Here is an 18,475-nt window from a genome sequence, read left to right as displayed (position 1 = left end):
TAATAAATATTGCTCATTTAATGGGCACAATATAAACAAAATTTCACTAGGCAAATGCGGAATGCATGGCATTCTCTTTTAGCTGTACACGTATGGACAATGCAATGGACACATAGAACTCGCATCCTTTGTTCCTCAGCTCATTGCAATATACCCATGCACTTCAAAGGTATCTCTAAGAAAGATGTGTTGTATGATCGGTAGTAATACTGATGACAAAACCGTATATTTTATTATTGCTCCTTTCGAAACCCATGTCACACTTACACATCAGTTGATGTTCATATCTTGGGTCTCAAATAAATTATACATCCTCTAACAATTACATTTTTTGAAAGAATGTGCAAGGCATAACAACGATTTGATGGACAGGTAACCTAAATTTTCGCTTTTAAAACATGGGTGAAGTAAGAGCTTTAATGGTCGAGTTTCTCTTAAAAGTGAGATAAAAATACAAAAATGAATTGCATTTAGAGACTAAGCCTTTCTACCTACAGGTGTAGGATGTAGTCTCTTACGTGCCAAAATCCGCTGGTTTGCGTCAACTACCTGCCGCTTTTCATTCCCAGTATTTAATTCACTTACTTCAAAAGAACCCCTTGGCATCTCTCTTCCAACCTAGAAAACAAGAATTATTATTATATTATAATTTGTAGATCTCCACACAAGTACTTTTTGTTATCCCTGGCACTGGTGTTTAAGATGGCACTTAGCTAGTAAACATGGCAATACCTTTAAGATGAGATGGCATTTATAATGTCTAGATCATTGGTGTTTAAGATGGCACTTAACTAGTAAACATGGCAATACCTTTAAGATGAGATGCGCCTTCAAGGAGCTGCTTAGCTGTGATGCACGTTGCTTTCTTGTCAAATATTCAAACATGATTGGATCGACTCGGAGTAGCACCTTTTGCCATGTTTTCCCGCCAAAATGAGAATGATTAGCCTGTGTGTCACAAAGTCAATCGTAATAAGCACAATCACTCTATTGCAAGTAACAAAAAGACATCTTGTCTTCAAGAGGTAGTTATATGCAAGATAAGACCAAATCACATTATCTTAAGATAGATGAAAAAGAATATTCCGACAAAAGAAAGAACATGCAAGATGTTCCAAAGAGGAACATAAAAGTCACACCACATACTACTTATTAGCCGTTCATACTAGCACATCAAAGAGAGGGATAATTTACAAGCTATAACACCCCAAGACCTGCATAACCTTCTCAAAAAACTTAGTTCTTCGAGAAGTGCAATAACCTTAAAGACAGTGCACACACATTGGCTAGACAAGCCCTAAACACAAACCCTTAGAATTAGGCACTTGCCAGCTATGCCTAAAGCTGCAGCTTGTAATAATCGATACTAGTTCTACTATCTCATATATATATACATGTATATACATATATATGTATGTGTGTGTGTGTGTGTGTGTGTACACACACACACACACACACACACACACACATATAGAGAGAGAGAGAGAAAGAGAGATGCCATACATACGTGCATGCATGCATACACAATTTCTTCCATACGTTTCCTAAGGCAAACGCATACGGGTATGGAAGTATGATTGGAGTATGGTTCATTCCCCCCTGGGCAGCGCTGAGTCATACATGATCTTAATTTAACAAAACAAAATACAAGAAAATACACTGTACACATTTAATTGTTAAAGAGTTTACAAAATTTCAAATTTCAAACTTCAAACTTCAAACTACTAATTTTAAGGTCATAAAACACAAGTGCTTTTTGCAAAAACGCGATGTTTTTTAAAGTCTGGGACATGATTTTTAAACCAACGAGTCAAGTATGTTTACTCTTTTCCATAGGTGTACGGAAAGAGGGATTTCATATCTGGTTGGGGAAACCATAAGTTAACGGTTCCAATATGCACGTGCACAATTTTTTTGTAAAACAAAATTTGCATTAAGAAAGCATTTAAATTCAGAGCTGTCCCAGAGTGGGACAGCAACTACTCATAACTAAAAACCGTAATAGCACAAAACAATTGTCCAATGTAACATCAAGGAGCCGCCAAGACAAGTCACAAATGTGAGATTCCCAATGTTCTTTTTTGTTGAAGTTCCAAGAGCACAATATGAGTAAGCCATTCTTCTGTATGTACTCAAAGCTTGTAATAAATGGATGCATGAAAATAATTTGCAACAACAAGGTCAACATTGAGTACCACTCACCAAAAGACGAAGAACAGCACGCTCAATCTTAGAAAGAGTTGTTTCAAGAGCTTCAACTCGACCAGTGCCATGGCAACATGAACAAGGATCGCTAATCATGAATGTCACACTTGGACGGACCTGTAAATATCATGAAATATCAATATACAGGAATAGTGGCAAGCAAGCATACAAAAAAGACCTAGTAAATTTTGTTAAGGCCATAAAGATTAAAGGCTCTACAATAAAGTAATAAGCGAGATTATATCGATAAGATGTCATATGATTAAAACCACATCAGAACCAGAATGTATGAAATTTCGACTATCATGCATGTGGTTGTACACCTAATTTATCAAGAAATGGTGCATTTCGTAACAGATGCATGCAATAAACCATCCTAGAATGCAAACTATTCATATGTATCATGCATAACATCACTTTCATCCAAAACCTACAAATTATATAAATTAGAAAGATCATATATTCAGCTTGAATCAACACAGGTGTCATGTCAAGTGGTCTATTGAGTAAACAATCATTGTCCATATAAGGGATATATATGCCGCTGCTACTCTCTCTCTCTCTCTCTCTCTCAATGGACATTTCTCCCTACAATAGCTCCATGTGTAGGCCTTGAAAAGATATAAGATTGTGAGTTTTACTGCAGAAAGAACCTTGCAGACAATACATACGGGTTATATGGATATATAAAAAGTTTGGTTCCTTCTTTGTACCCTCTCTGCCAAATCCCACTGTACCAAGACGCACTAAACCTTAGCTAGAACCTAGAATAGAATTATGTACTTTCCAAAGGGAAACATGGAAAGTACATGCACACACAAAATGATCGATCAAGTCACCGAAACCCCCAATATAATCAGAAGAAATTTCATAGCCCAACCAAAGCTTCTTGCAAACCACTTTTCAGTCCTATAAAATTTGATACCAATGCAGTACAAATGCAAGCTTGGCATACCAAAGATATTGTTTTCTGACTGCAAGAAGGCTGTACAAATAATAGAAGATGTGTAATGGTCCGATACAAAATATTCGCACAGATGCCAAAAAAAGACACAGGACACAATTACAGGATTACTTAAAAGAAATAATCCATTTTGGATTTCTAAAATATACTTAAAGACCAGATTAAGAGGAGATAAAAAATAATCTCATTGACATGAGTGTGTGCGCGCACAGATTGCGTGCGTGCATGTGTGTGTGTGTGTGTGTGTATGATTAGGATGTGTATACAGCCTATACTGAGATCTTTTAGTAGCTACTTCGTTTTTTGAAGCAGCTATGAATGTAATTATTATATAGAAATAAAAGCTTTCTTCTCACAAAAAAGTGTGTGTGTGACATGTGTGTGTGTGTGTTGTGTGTGAGATGAGGGTGAGGGTGAGGGTAAGGACATGCATGTATGTATATATGTATATGTATGTATACGAGGTGAGGGTGAGGACATGCATGTATGCATATATGTATATGTATATGACAACAGCAGCAGCTACAATTTATCACAGTAACATACGTGAAATGGCACCCAGCTTGACCTTCCTACACGGCACCACAATGGTAAAGAGCAGTGGGCCATTGTTTCACAGTTTGTATTTGCGCTGAAAATCAAAATCAAACGAGCTTTTACCCTTTTGTTCCACAAGTGACTTTTGTTCTCGTTGAGCTCAAACTTAGAACACCTGCGTTGTCTTTTAACAGAAGTGCCGCCCCAGCCAAACTCTCCACCTGATTATCGCTTCCGCCTGGATCAAGGTGCGGACGTGCCTTAAGACCAGAAGCAAGGGCCAAGCCCCGCCTCCACCTCACGGAGTAAGTAAAATACCATTAAAAGTAGTGGTATTTCACTTGCGCCATAAGCTCCCAATTATTCTACACCACTCTAGTCATTTCACAAAGTCGGACTAGAGTCAAGCTCAACAGGGTTTTCTTTCCACCCTGATTCTTCCAAGCATGTTCCCTTGGCTGTGGTTTCACTAGATAGTAGATAGGGACAGTGGGAATCTCGTTAATCCATTCATTCGCGTCACTAATTAGACTATGACGCATTTGGCTACCTTAAGAGAGTAAAGCCAACCATCTATTTCATAGCTATTTCAAGGAAAAGTAGATCATTTACTAGCATCAAATTCATCCAGTGTAATATGGACTAAGTATTGACATCTTTTTATTCAATAAAGGTAGTCAGCTGTCAGTTCGTGTTGGGTGTTGGAAGCAATGAAAGCTCAAAAGTGGAAGCACAATGGAAAAAAACGAGATGCTGTAATAGATTGCTGCAAAACTGAAGTGTGGAGGCTCAAGGGAGAGCCAACATAACAAAACCCTAGGGCTAACTGCACCAACTGGACTAAGTGTCCTAACTGACCTACATGGTACATAAACTAATTGTACCAATAGTCCTAACTGACTATAACTAAGCCTACAAGGCTCATAACAAGGTATAAGTGGCATCTATGGATAGCCCATGAGATAGCCTACAAACCCCCCTCCATGGTATGGACTGAAGTATCCAAGATGGACATGGCTCAGGATACCTAAATATCTAGTGTCATGGTTGCACATGTTCGTCCCATAGGATATAGCAACCTATGACTGTACAGAGCACAACAGATCGAGTTACAAAAGGTACTAAGTTTAAAGCTTGCCGAAAAGCCTCAAACTTAGGTCGAGGTACAGCCTTCATAACAAGATCTGCCAAGTTGTCTTCAGTGGGAACATAAGACAACTCAATATCACCTACTGATAATCGCTCTCTGACACAGTGATAGTGAACCTCAATGTGCTTTGTGTGAGCATGGAAAACTGGGTTCCGTGCAACAGCCAAAGCACTCTGACTATCAGTGAAGATGACGGTACGTGCACAAAGATCTGCACGTAGCTTCCGAAGCCAAACACACTCCACTATAGCTGTAAAAGCCGCTCTGTACTCAGCTTCACAGCTAGAAGTAGCAATTGTACTCTGCTTCTTGCTGAACCAAGAAACACATGAAGTACCAAGCATAAAACAGTTGCCACTATGTGACACACAAGTGTCAGAACAACCAGCCCAATCATCATTAGTGAACCCATGCATGACAAGTGAAGTATCAGCCCCATAAAGAAGGCCTAAATGCTGAGTGCCTTTAAGATATCTGAAAACACGTTTCACAGCATGCCAATGGTGCATAGATGGGCTGTGCATATATCTGCTCAACTGTGAGACAACATACTGTAGATCAGAACTCGTATGGCATAGGTAAATCAAACAACCAATTGCCTGCTGATAGAGAGTGACATCACATGTACCGCTGCCATCCTCAGATGAGAAGTGAAAACCAGTCTCTAATGGTGTGGATATTGGCTTGCAATCCTCAAACTGAAAAACGCTGCAAAAGCTGTCCAATGTACTTGGATTGTGACATCAAAATGCCCCCCTCACTGCTAGCAAATTAGATGCCCAGAGAGTGCTGCAGAAGACCAAGATCAGACATAGCAAATGTCTACTGCAAATCAACTTTAAAATCTGCAATTTGCTGAGCATGTGTCCCAGTTACAAGCATGCTATCCACATAAAGGACTAAAATCAGCAAATCTGTCCCACGCTCGCAGATGTAAAGGGTAGCCTCTGTAGGGCTGTTCTGAAAGCCAAGTGTGAGCAAGTGAGAATGAATTCTTGAATACCAAGCCCGAGGTGCCTACTTCAATCCATAGAGGGCCTTTTCAAGCGGCATACCTTGCTTTCAGAACCTTCAACCTCAAAGCCAGGAGGTTGGGAAACATAGACCTCTTCCTGCAAATGCCCATGAAGAAAAACTGTCTTAATATCAAGCTGATGTATATGCCAATGAAAGTGGGCAGCAAAGGCAATAACAATGCGAATGGTAGTGATCCTAGAAGTGGGAGCAAAAGTCTCCTCAAAGTCAATGCCATGCTGCTGAGCATAGCCCTTAGCAACAAGACGAGCTTTGTAACGGTCCACTGAACCATCAGCTTTCCGTTTGATCTTGTAAACCCACTTAGTTCCAATGGCATTCTTGCCATAAGGCAAATCACACAACTCCCAAGTGTCATTCTGATGGATAGAATCCAATTCAGCTTGCATGGCCTTCATCCAACAATCATTCTGAAAGGCATCTTGATGACATAATGGCTCTTCATTGCATGCTGTAGCAACCAAAGCGTAAGCAACAAAACTAGCATGCTCTTTCCGGACAGCTGCTCTCGTATGGGCTGGCAGAGGAGTGTCTTGTTTGCTGTCTTTTAATGTGTCAAGGAGCCAACGGGGTACCTTTTTAGGCTCCTGAATTTCTGCTCTTTCCTGGTCAAGAGCCCGGTGCAAATGATCCTGATCAATGATAGGCATATCTGGCTGAACTTCTGCTTGCACATGTGGCTGTAAATGACTAACACATGGAGGAGGGACAACCTCAGATGGAACATCATCCCGAGCATCGAATGGAAACAAAGGCATCAAGCTATCAATATGTCTAGGGCATCAACAACGGGCTGTTTTTGACAGTCCAGTAAAGGCATAGTGGAAGATTCATCAAACACAATATCCCGACTGACAAAACACTTGCCCGTGCGGGGCTGATATAGCTTATAGCCCCTGCTCTCTGAACTATACCCAAGAAAAATGCATTTAACAGCTTTATCATCCAACTTAGTGGGTCTCTCTGAAGGCACATGAGCATAAGCTAAGCATCCAAAAGTCCTCGGGTGGGAAATGTGAGGCTTACGACCCGTCCAAGCCTCGTCCAAGCCTCATAAGTTGTGATAGTCTGCAATGCCTTTGTAGGACATCTATTCAAGATGTAATTTGCACACATGACCGCATCGAACCACAACTTATTAGGCCTGCATCTAGCCATTTCCATCGTTGATCTATTCTTCCGCTCAACCACGGGATTCTATTGAGGAGTATAAGGCACCGTGCATCGATGATGAATGCCACGGGAAGCCAAAAAAACAACAAACTCCTTCGACATGTATTCACCCCCCCTATCTGTATTAATGTGAGCAATGTGCAGCCCACTCTCATTCTCAGCCAAGGCAATAAAGTGCTGGATTTCAGTGCAAAAATCCAAGTGTACCCAGTGAAATCATCAATAAAAGTAACAAAATAGTAGAACCCCCCAAGAGCTGCAACCCTCATGGGTCCACAAACATCACTATGAACCAGATAAAGCTTACGTGAAGCACCAACTCTTCCATCCTTGGGAAACGCAGTACGGTGCATCTTACCAAGTAAGCATGGTTCACAAACATGTTTGGTAGGCATATGTATTTTGGGAAGATCCACAACCATATCTTCCTTATATAACTTCACCAGGGCTCCAAAATTGAGGTGTCCAAACCTCTCATGCCACAAATGAGTATCTGCCATGGTAGAATCAATAGCAAAGGCATGTGCATCGGCAAGTGTAGCATCATCATCTGAATATCTGTGATAAGCATCAAGTCTGTAAAGACCGTTAGACAATGTGCCAGTCAAAACCAAGGTAGAGGCATATGTAACATCATACACTGCACACCTCACACCATCAAAAACAATCTGAAAGCCACATGTAGCAATGGCTGATACAAATGAGGTTCTTACAAATGCCTGGAACATAAAGCACATGCTCTAGAGTGACAATACCGCCAGAGACAGAAGTAAGAGCAACTTGCCCAATACCTTTCACAGTATATGATGCATTACTGACACATGTGACACTGCCCTCGTTAGATGTAAGCTCCAATGAGCCGAATAACTTCCTCCAGGAAGTGATGTGCTTGCTAGGACCACTATCAAAGAACCAGGCATCACGAACATCTGAAACTGCCATACAAGCATCATGAACATCAGGATTATACTGACATGTAACCAAGAAAGCCCAATGGTGGTCTTGTGCGAATTAGCGGATTCGGGTCAATCTTTTGCACAGAAGAACCCAATAGAAGAACCCAATACTGTAAGACCAGACTCTTTCTTTTTCTTTTCAGATGCTATGCACTTCCTGCATTTAGAAATATCATGCCCAAGTTTCCTGCAATAGTTACATCTCTTCTTCTTTTTGTGATCCCCTGAAGAAGAGGCACCATGTGAATGACCAGCATGGGAATGAGAGGGCTTTCCAGCTGAAACCTTGCCTTCACCTTTGTGTTTATGATGGGCAGCAAATGAATCAGGCAACCCATCAAGGGTATTACAAACCAGCTGAGAATCAGGCATAATCTCATCAATGTTGGCCAACTGCTCTTTCAAATCCTTCACACTAGTGAGATATGCATCCATGTTACCACCCTCATCAAGCTTTAAATCTTTCAACTGCCTGCAAAGATAGGCAATCCTCGCCTCATTCCGCACTTGATAGAAAGATGCAAGCTGATCCCATGCTTGCTTAGCTGTCTTCCAAGACCGAATATGAGGGATAATAACCCGTTTTACTGAAAGAGCAATCAAGGCATGTGCTTTGGCATCACGACCATCCCACTGAATTTGCTCTTGTGAAGGAGGCAAAGCACCTGGAGCAGGAGGTGTAGGAGTCCCTCCGATGAACGATCACAAACTAGGGCAGGAACTTCACCATGGAACACCACACACACAGACTGGGAACTGCACATACAACGGCATGAATAAACTGAACTGTGCCTACAAACTGGACAGCAATCTCAAGTAGAAATGCTCCTTGGACAGCCCCAAACAGTGGCTGGAAAACTGCTCCACTGAATGTAGAAGATCAAGGCCCAAATGACCCTTTTTTATAGGAGGTGCACACCTGCTGATGTGGCCAACTGGCACACTGATCCGCCTGACTGGGCTGACCAGGTATGATTGGCTGATCCAACCTGGTCTGGTTGGGTTAACCCAACTCTGGTCAGGGTCACTTCTGGCCCCAAAACAGCCTGGTTACTGGCCCCAACTGTGGCCTATTTACCAGGCCTAAATCAGCCCTGTACCAAGCCTAAACCAGGCCTACTTGTTTAGCCATTGACCCAGGCAATGTGCCCTGGCCAAACCCCCAACTAACCTGCATAAATGCACCGAGAAAGGAACTCTAAACTACACCTCTCTCTCCCGCCCTAGAAGTCCTCTCTCACTAATCTACAAACAGCAGCTGACTAACTTTCAACACCCTCTCTTCAGCTCCTGGATGTTGAAACAGATCCAGGGAGCTGGAGTTATTAATCTGAAGAAGCTTTGTGCCCTTCCTCGAACGCGCCTTCTCATCAAGTAGCTAATGTCTTGATCGTAACTCCACTAGCAGCCTGGTTCTCAGCCTCTAGTGATGACAAGGCTGGCTGCTCCATTGCTCCATGAGATTGCTATGAAGATCCTAGATCTCCTTCTCAACTAGAGTCGCTCTAACTTTGAGGCTCCACTCCCACTCCATCAACACCCGAATGCCACAAGTTACTTGGATGAATACCTGTAAGAGAAGAGAGCACACGAAGCTTGTAGATTCCATTGTCAGCTGCTCCTTCCCATACTACCGGACTGTTGCCTTGTCCTTGATGGTGACAGACTCTTCTTCGAGCTCCATGCACTTGCCATTCTTGCACACATGTTGACAAAAAGTGGTAGCTAAGAGTTCGAAAATAAAAAACCCGCGAGGTATGCTTCCCCCCTCTACCATTGGTAATTATCTTCAACTAATCACCAATGCATATTTCACCTGACCGCCTCTAAATGTCCTATGTCTCCTCTCCGGAAGGTGTCACATGCGTGGAAGCACGCTGTCTACAATCCACTCTCAAGACTCACCAGTGGCTATGACTTGTCCCCTCTCTACTCTAAGAAGATGGAACTCATGTGTCCACGACCTCCATGTGTATGAAGGCTGGGGTTGTCGCGCTTCCTACTGACGAACCAATGAATGCTGGGGTTGTCACGCTTGCTGCTGACGAACCAATGAATGCTGGGGTTGTTGCGCCCGTTGCCGACGAACCAATATCCTTCTCGTGGCTTCGCAAACAGCACTTTCTCCAAAAGTGACCCTTCTCATCACAATGGTTATGTGGCCAATTCGCTTTCAAAGCCTTGGTGCGCATCGGACTTCTTAAAGACCCTTTTTCCCTTATCGTCATTACTCCGGACGGCTCAGGCTTCCGATCCAAAAGAGACATGCTTCATTAGGGAGACCGTGTTGGGGATAAAGGCACAATGTGCTATCCCTTGTATAACTGGTACTGCCACGTGATTGTGCCACATCATCACCTTATCCTCTTCTTTATATAAAAAAGGCAATAAGGGAAGTCATCTGAGACTTTTGCTTCCCACAAAACTTGTGCTCTCTCTTTTGCTCTCTCCACCCTTATCCCTTCTTTCTTCTTGCTTCCGCTCCTTGCTCCCATCAATTGGTATCAGAGCCTCCCAACCCGCTTGCTCCTCCTTGCTCCCTAGCCTCCCCTCACACCCTGTGACCTTTCCATCGCGGGAAGTCACTTGTTCTTGCTGCCCACGCAGTCTAGCCACTCTCCCTTGCTGCCCCCAGCTGTTCTATGGAGTTTCATCGCGAGAATCTCTTCTATTCCATTTGCTCCCAGCCAGAGACACCTTTCGGGTGAGTGTACTTGCTGTTTTCAGCATTTTTCGACTGATTTTTTAGGCTCTAGCAAGTGTAAAACAGCAAGAAAGTGGTCAAGGACACTTTCCAGAGGTAGCATTTAGTGTTGCTACACCTTCTGCAGTAGGGCGACATCATTGGAGCTCAATTTCATCAGTTTGGAGCTAATTTCTCTTGGTCGACAGTTTCCAGCCACACAGGAGAAGAATTTCGCCTATCCTTTTGGGGTTTTCTTTCCTGTTTTTTGCTACAAATCAAGACGCCCAGCCCTGTAGGGGAAGCCTGCCAAGTTTGGTCAGATTCTGTCGCCAGAGTGTTGAGTTATCATCACTTCTAGGGTTCAGCCTGTCAGAAATTGACATGTGGCACTGGATTAGGCAGAGAAAATTTGGGGCTTTTGCAATTTTATGCATTGGAAGGCTTAATCTTGCACATTGAGGCAAGAAATTTTCAGATTGGGACTCATTGGAAGAGGGAATCTCTGAAAAATCAGAATATTCCAAGAATATTCCTCAAGGGTGATGCCAGAGGTTATGCATTTGTGAAGTAATGCTTCGAGTGCTTGAATGCATTGACACTGTTGCAAATTGGTGCTGATTTGCTTTATGCTTGGATTGTGCACATTTATGGTAGTCAAAGTTTGACTTTTGACCTCAGAAATTGGGGCTTTTGGTGCACAAGTGCTCAGCAACTTTTGTTATACTGGAATAGTGTCTGGGATGCCAATTTGGATGCTTTTGTGTTGACAAAACAGTAATACTGTTTGCTGCAGTTATTATGACCTTTTACAGTCTTTTGGGACAGTTTCTCTGAGTTTTTGGATACCTCTACCTCTGTCACAAGTTGGGACAGAATTTTGAGTGAAGTGCACTCAGTTTTGCAGGCATATTTCACTCAGTTTTGGAGTTATATTGGTGCAGGAAATTCATTACAGTTTTGGTACTGTTTATGCATTCAAAGTTGGAATATATATTGGCTGCAAGTTCTCTCCAATAGAGGACAGATTTTATAAGCTCTTTTAATTTCCTTTGCTGATTTTTTATTTGCTGAGATATGGCTTCAAGTGGGAGTGAAGGTGGTTCACTTCTTAACATCAAGAAGTTGGAAGGAGCACACAATTTTGCCATTTGGCAAAAGCAGTGCTATAATGTGCTTCTTCAAAAGCATCAAGCCTGTCCTATCAAGGAAAAGGGAGTGAAGCCGGCAAATATATCAGATGATGATTGGGAAAGTGTTGATGAATTGGCTAGTTCTACAATCATGCTTTCTATTTCAGATGTGCTTCTATTTAATGTTAAAAATGAGAACACTGCATGGGATAAGAAGGTTGGAAGATTTGTATGCTCAACAAAGTGCAGCAAGCAAGGTTTATTGGCTCAAGAAGCTCATGGATCTTAGGATGAAGGAGGGCACAACTATGAGTGTGCACCTCAATGAGTTCAACTCTATCATCAAGCAGTTGGCAAATCAGAAATTCAACATTGATGATGAGTTTAAAGCAACATTCTTGCTTTGTACTCTTCCTGAGAGTTGGGATATTTTTAGAACAGCTTTGAGCAATTCAAATCCTATTCTTGTTTATGCAGATGTTGAGAGTCAGCTTCTCATGGAGGTGATAAACAGGAAGAACAATTCTTCAAGTAAGTTTTCCACTGCCCTCAACACAAGAGGAAGACCTCAGAATAGAGGCAATGACAGCCAAAGGAACAGATCCCGCAGTAAGTCACGTCCTAAGAGGAGGAGTCCCTGAAGCATTGCCTTCGGAGCTGCTCGCATGCTCAGACAGTGTGGAAGGGAGTCATGGGGATCTTAGCGAGGGCTGCACCTGAGCTAGGACCGGTCACTTGGGGAGCCGTTTGCTGGTGCAGCACCGAGATGGGACATCACTTGGCTTGTGAGTTCTCCCGGCAGGATCCAGTTTTCTTCATCACACAAACCACCTGGGCATACATGGACAACTTCCCTTGGCATCTGACAGAGACAGATGCAGGAGCGATGACTCGGCACCCAGTTTGGGAGATCATAGGGAGTATTGTAGGCTGGCATATCTGGACTTCCAGATGTGCGCAGACTCTAGGAGATCAGGTTTCCTCTGCTACCCAGACCCTAGCAGACATCTGAAGCACGATCATTCACACGCTCAAGGGTCAGTGGAATCAGATTCAGGGGGAGACCCGGGCAGGGAAGAAGCGACGGCGCTTCCTTCGCGACTGGGACCATCAAGAGCTGTTCTTCCAGCACTCTGCTCAGAGTCTTCAGTGGCATTACCCCCCCCCACCGTGGCTGTTTGTCCACACTCAGATGATTATGCCCTGAGAGGCTTGTAATTATTTTGTTACCACGGGCTGTATCCGTTTTGTGATTACAGCCTGCTGGCCTTTAGGCCTTCTTGTACTCTCGTTTTCAAGCAATATAACTAGCACTACTTTTTGAGCAAAAAAAAAAGTCACGTCCTAAGAAGGATATTGAACGTTTTCATTGTGGCAAAAAGAGGCACATGAAGAAAGATTGCTTTAAGCTGAAAAAGGAACAGAAAAAGAGCAACAACAACAATTAGGATGCCAAAATATGATAAAGGCAAGCAACAAGCAGAGAGTAGTAATAGTGGTGTGAAGATTGAAGAGGTAAATGCAGTCACTCATGAGAGTGAGGATGACATTTTATTTGTTTCATCACTTGATGCACATGCTTTGGTCACAGAAGAAGACGGCGACATGACCACTTGGATCATTGATTCAGGTGCTTCCTTTCATGTGACACCACACAGGGAGTGGTTTTGCTCATATAATGGTGGTTTACAGGGTGTTGTGCATCTTGGAATGCTCTATTGCAGGGATTGGAGATGTGAAACTTGTATTTTCTGATGGCACACATTTTATACTTCATGATGTTAGGCATGTGCCAAAGCTGAAAAAGAACTTGGTTGGTACTGGTCAATTGGATGATCAAGGCTACTACACTGTGTTTGGTAATAGTAGGTGGAAGATAACCAAGGGAGCCAGAGTCATTGCAAAGGGGTACAAGTGTGATACTTTGTATACTTTGCATGTTTCTGTTGTAAAGAATCATGTGGTTGCCGTAACTAAGGTGCCAAAGGTTTCATCGTGGCATGGCCTGTTAGGACACATGAGTGTTAAAGGAATGCAAGCACTATCTCAATTGGGTTATTTACCGTCTCTGAAATTTTCAGAATTTACACATTGTGAGCATTGCATTTTTGGTAAGCATTCACAGTCACCACATAAAGTGACATTGCAACAAAGATTGACACCCTTAGATTTGGTACATAGTGATGTATGTCAAATGCCTCAGTTGTCTATGGGTGGTCATGAATACTTTGTTACATTTATAGATGATGCCACAAGGAAAGTGTGGGTCTATTTCATCAAGAGGAAGGATGAAGTTTTTGATGCATTTCAAAAGTTTTTCACCTTGGTTGAAAATCAGACAGGCAAGAAGTTGAAATGCTTACGCTCTGATAATGGAGGGGAATATGTCTCCAAAAGATTTCAGGAATTTTGTGACAAGAAAGGGATACAAAGGGAATTCACAATCCCTCATAATCCTTCACAAAATGATGTTGCAGAGCGAATAAATCCTCAAGATAGAGTCCGTAGTATGCTGTCTCATGCTGCTTTACCCCATCGTTTTTGGGCAGAGGCTATTCAAACAGCTGTTCGTATCATCAACAGGTCACCGAATAAGCGGTTGGACGGTAAAGTACTTGAGGAACAATGGTATGGCAAGCCACCCTCATATAAACACTTGAGAGTATTTGGCTGTGATGCGTATGTGAACGTACGAAAAGATCAGCGCAGCAAACTCCAACCAAAGTCAATTAGATGCATCTTTATTGGATATGGTGACAGTGGTGAAATGGGGTGTAGATTATGGGATCCCGTTGGAAGGAAGATTATACGCAGCAATGATGTGATTTTTCATGAGGAAAGCATGCACAGGCGCATGCACAGGCAGCCCACACAAAAATCAGAAAATAGAAAGGTTGTCTTTGAAGAAATCATTGTGAATAGACATCAAAATATGCCCAATAATGTGCAGCAAGGTGCTGCTGCAAATGTCCCTAATGCAAAGGGAATAGAGGCTGAGAATCAGCCCAATCAAATTGCCTTTGATATGCCACAAATAGAGCCACATCTTGGTGATGTAGGACAGCCAAAGGAGGTGGTACAGCCACAATATATTGCTGATTTGCAGGCTGAACAACCAATCAATCAAGATGATTGGGTGAGGAGATACACCAGAGTTTCCAAACCTCATGATAGGTTTGTTCCAGGATAGAACTATGTGGCTGATTTTGTCATGTTCACAGATTGTGGTGAGCCTTCATGCTATCAGGAAGCAATGAGAAGGCATGATAAGAGAACGTGGGAGAACGCCATGCATTCAGAGATGCATTCAGAGATGGATTCTCTTATCAAAAATAAAACATGGGATTTGGTGAAACTACCAACTGGTAAGAATGCCTTACCATGCAAATAGGTGTACAAGATCAAAGTCACTCCTAATGCTGAGAACAAATACAAGGCAAGATTGGTTGCCAAGGGGTTCAAGCAACAGAAGGGCATTGACTTTGATGAAATCTTTTCTCTTGTGGTGAAAATGACAACATTGAGGACTGTTTTGGCATTGGTTGCACGTGAGGACATGGACTTGTGTCAGATGGATGTCAAAACTGCGTTTCTTCATGAGGAGATTTATATGGTACAGCCAGAAGGGTTTGTCAATGAAGGCAAAGAAAAGTTGGTATGCAAGCTGAAAAAGAGCTTATATGGGTTGAAGCAGGCTCCAAGGGAGTGGTACTTCAAATTCCATACTTTCATGCAATCTCAGGGGTTTAGGAGAAGTGATGTTGATCACTGTCTCTATACCAAGAAAGCAAAGGATGGTAGCCTTATTTTGCTCATCATTTATGTTGATGACATGCTTATTGCGGGCAAATCTCGGTATGAGATTGATGCATTGAAGATGGGACTGCATAAGACCTTCGATATGAAGGATCTTGGTGATGCAAATCACATCTTAGGGATGCGTATTATACGGGACAGAAATAAGAAATTGCTCTATTTGTCTCAGAAGGAATACATTGGCAAGGTTTTGCAGCGTTTCAATATGGAGGGAGGCAAGATTCTTAGTACTCAATTGCCTCCATATGTGAAACTCAGTGAGAAAGACAGCCCACAGTCAGATGAAAGGGCTGAAATGGCCAAGATTCCTTATGCATTCACGGTTGGCAGTCTCATGTATGCAATGGTGGCTACACGTCCAAATATTGCCTTTGCAGTGGGAGTTGTCAGTAGATACATGGCAACACCTGGCAAGAAGCATTGGGAAGCTGTGAAAGTCATCATCTCGGGAGTCCTGCAACAACTTGTTCGCAAACTTCGAAGTAGACTTCTAGACTTCCAGTGCGCAGCTAGCCTATATCTTTATTATCCGGATCCTATGCCCTCATCGAGACAGGACCCTTGGGACAAGGGAGCACTCAGGAGTCGTCAGTGAGCAGTGGCTCACAGCCTCACAACAGCCCAGCATCCGCTCCCGGCTCACCCATCCATGACCCTAGACTCCGCGCCAACGCTGCTTTCATTAAAAGGCCTAGTGCATTGAGTGCACTGTGCAGCCAGCCATCACGTGCAGATCTACAATACCACTGGCAGTTTCTACCCATGCGCAATGCAGCCGTGTTACCTCAGAGGTTGTCCGAGCCTCTATTACTTTGACAGCTCTCTTTAGAGACCTTGGCAATCTCTCTCCTTCTGCGCGACCCCGTTTGCGGGACCTGTAGCTGCCTGCAAGACTTCGACCTGCATGCCATCTTGAACTCCAACCCTCCATGACCCGCACCGGCCTACATCGTTTATTAAAGGTTCACAAAAAGCCTTTAAGGAAATTTATTTATTTTTTTATTTTTTTATTTTTTAAAAAGAGAGAGAGAGCGCTCTAAGGTTCTCAAAAAGAAGACGTTTTCCCTCTCTTTGGCAATCTGCAACACAAAGTACGAGGCCACTCCACCGACCATCAAAGGCGTACCAAAAAAAAGAAAAAAAGAAGAAGAGCAAAGCAAAATCTGAGCAAGCTCGAATCAAGAAGGCGATTTGAAACCACGAAATCACTGTGCAATTGATTGGAGAGCGGTCGAACGCAAAGACGACTACAAGCAACGTCAATGGTCACATATCTCCCACTCTATTCTTTTCTACTTCTGATCAAAGAGCGAGATAAGTGATTTCTTTTGCTTTATATTTCATACACTTAATATCTTCCGCCATCCATTCCTTACCATACACTCGAATCACACTTTTTTTTCATCTGTTTAATTTTTCATACACTTAGTATCCTTATTTTTCTCCGCTCCGCTTTATTTGTATTTACCGCATAATCATGGCGCATCAGCCACAACCACCCACGCTTCAAGAGCAGTTAGATGTACTTCAAGCACAGTTGGCCAATGAGCGTGAGCATAGGGAGAGATTGGAAAAGAAAATCAATGGTAAGAAAAGGAAGAGACATTCATCTGACGATGAGTCATCCGACAATGATTCCGACGATGATCCTATTATCAGGACAGTCAAAGCCACACTCAGAGCACAAAATTCGAAGAAGGAGAGTAAGATAAGTAGAAAAGCTTTCTCATTTCAAAATTTCGATGGAAAGAAAGAAGCACACACTATCTTATCTTGGATCAGTCGGTTAGATTATTATTTTTCAGGGGAGAAATTCTCTGAAAAAGATAAGATTAAATGTGCTGCAAATCATTTAGTAGAGAGTGTTGTACTTTGGTGGAACATCACTAAGCACAATAAAAGACGACCAAAATCTTGGAAGTCCTTTCAAAAGCTCATCAAGAGAGAATTCCTTCCCTCACATTTCAAAGCAAAAGCCAGACAACAGTGGGATACTTTTAGGCAGTTTGATAAGGAAACGATCTCCACGTATACTAATAGATTTTGACAAACGTTGATCCAATTACAGTCCTTAGAGAAAGTTAATAAGCGAGATCAACGCAGGAAGTATGTGGCAGGTCTAAAATCTAAGTTGAGAGCCGAGATTAACACGTTTCATCCTCGCTCACTGAACTCTGCGATTTCGCTAGCAATAATTGTGAGAGGAAGAATGGAATCCCAAAGGAAGGGAAAGATTTGGAACGGCATGTACCCTTCTATAAGAAAAAGAGATTTGATAAAAAGCCCTTCTTTAAATCTAAAAATGGTTTTGTTCCATAGAAGACAGGTTCTTCTTCGAAGCCGAACGGTGGAAATTTTCCAAAGAAAGAAATAAGGTGTTTTAAGTGCAACAAAATGGGACACATAGCCACTGAGAAAGAAGACCCCGATGGTGAAAGTGCACACATGATTGACGACGAAGCAGCCAAGCAAGAGGGAGGTAAGTATAATTGTCATGCTCTTCTAAAAATGAAAGGTTTCATTAATGACAAAGAAGAGGTTATTTTGCATGACGATGGTAGTACACATGATTTCATTTCGGAAAGAGCCTTAGCAAAGCTAAACCTAGAGTCTTTCCCATCTAACTATAAGGTCAAAGCTGCTTTTACCAAGACAAAGTACAATTGCACTAGAGAGGTCAAGAATCTTGAGATCTCAATCAAACCCTACAAGGATAGACGAGACTTTCTAGTGGCATCCCTACAGGGAGAGGACATCATCTTAGGAATGCCATGGAGGCATCACTATAATCCTAAGATAGATTACGATTTACATCAGATGTGG

The 18,475-nt window shown here is 42.4% G+C and overlaps 1 protein-coding gene across 1 annotated transcript in view; it reads right to left on the bottom strand.

The window, feature by feature from the left end:
- Window positions 1-213: 213 nt before the first annotated feature.
- The window catches only part of LOC147896457 (ribonuclease E/G-like protein, chloroplastic), a 94,432-nt gene continuing 76,170 nt past the window's right edge, over window positions 214-18,475 (bottom strand). The window contains exons 9-11 of the mRNA XM_087381283.1: window positions 2,203-2,322; window positions 811-948; window positions 214-618 (exon numbers count right to left, since the gene is read on the bottom strand). Of these exons, the coding sequence (XP_087237409.1) occupies window positions 478-618; window positions 811-948; window positions 2,203-2,322 (399 nt within the window). The 3' untranslated portion in view covers window positions 214-477. The remainder of the gene's footprint in view (window positions 619-810; window positions 949-2,202; window positions 2,323-18,475) is intronic.

Source organism: Dipteris shenzhenensis, chromosome 11 (assembly GCF_047967505.1).
Source record: "Dipteris shenzhenensis isolate YYH24624 ecotype China chromosome 11, Dip_SZ_1.0, whole genome shotgun sequence".
In the NCBI taxonomy this organism is placed as follows: Eukaryota; Viridiplantae; Streptophyta; class Polypodiopsida; order Gleicheniales; family Dipteridaceae; genus Dipteris; species Dipteris shenzhenensis.
This window is presented reverse-complemented; position numbering and strand designations above follow the sequence as displayed.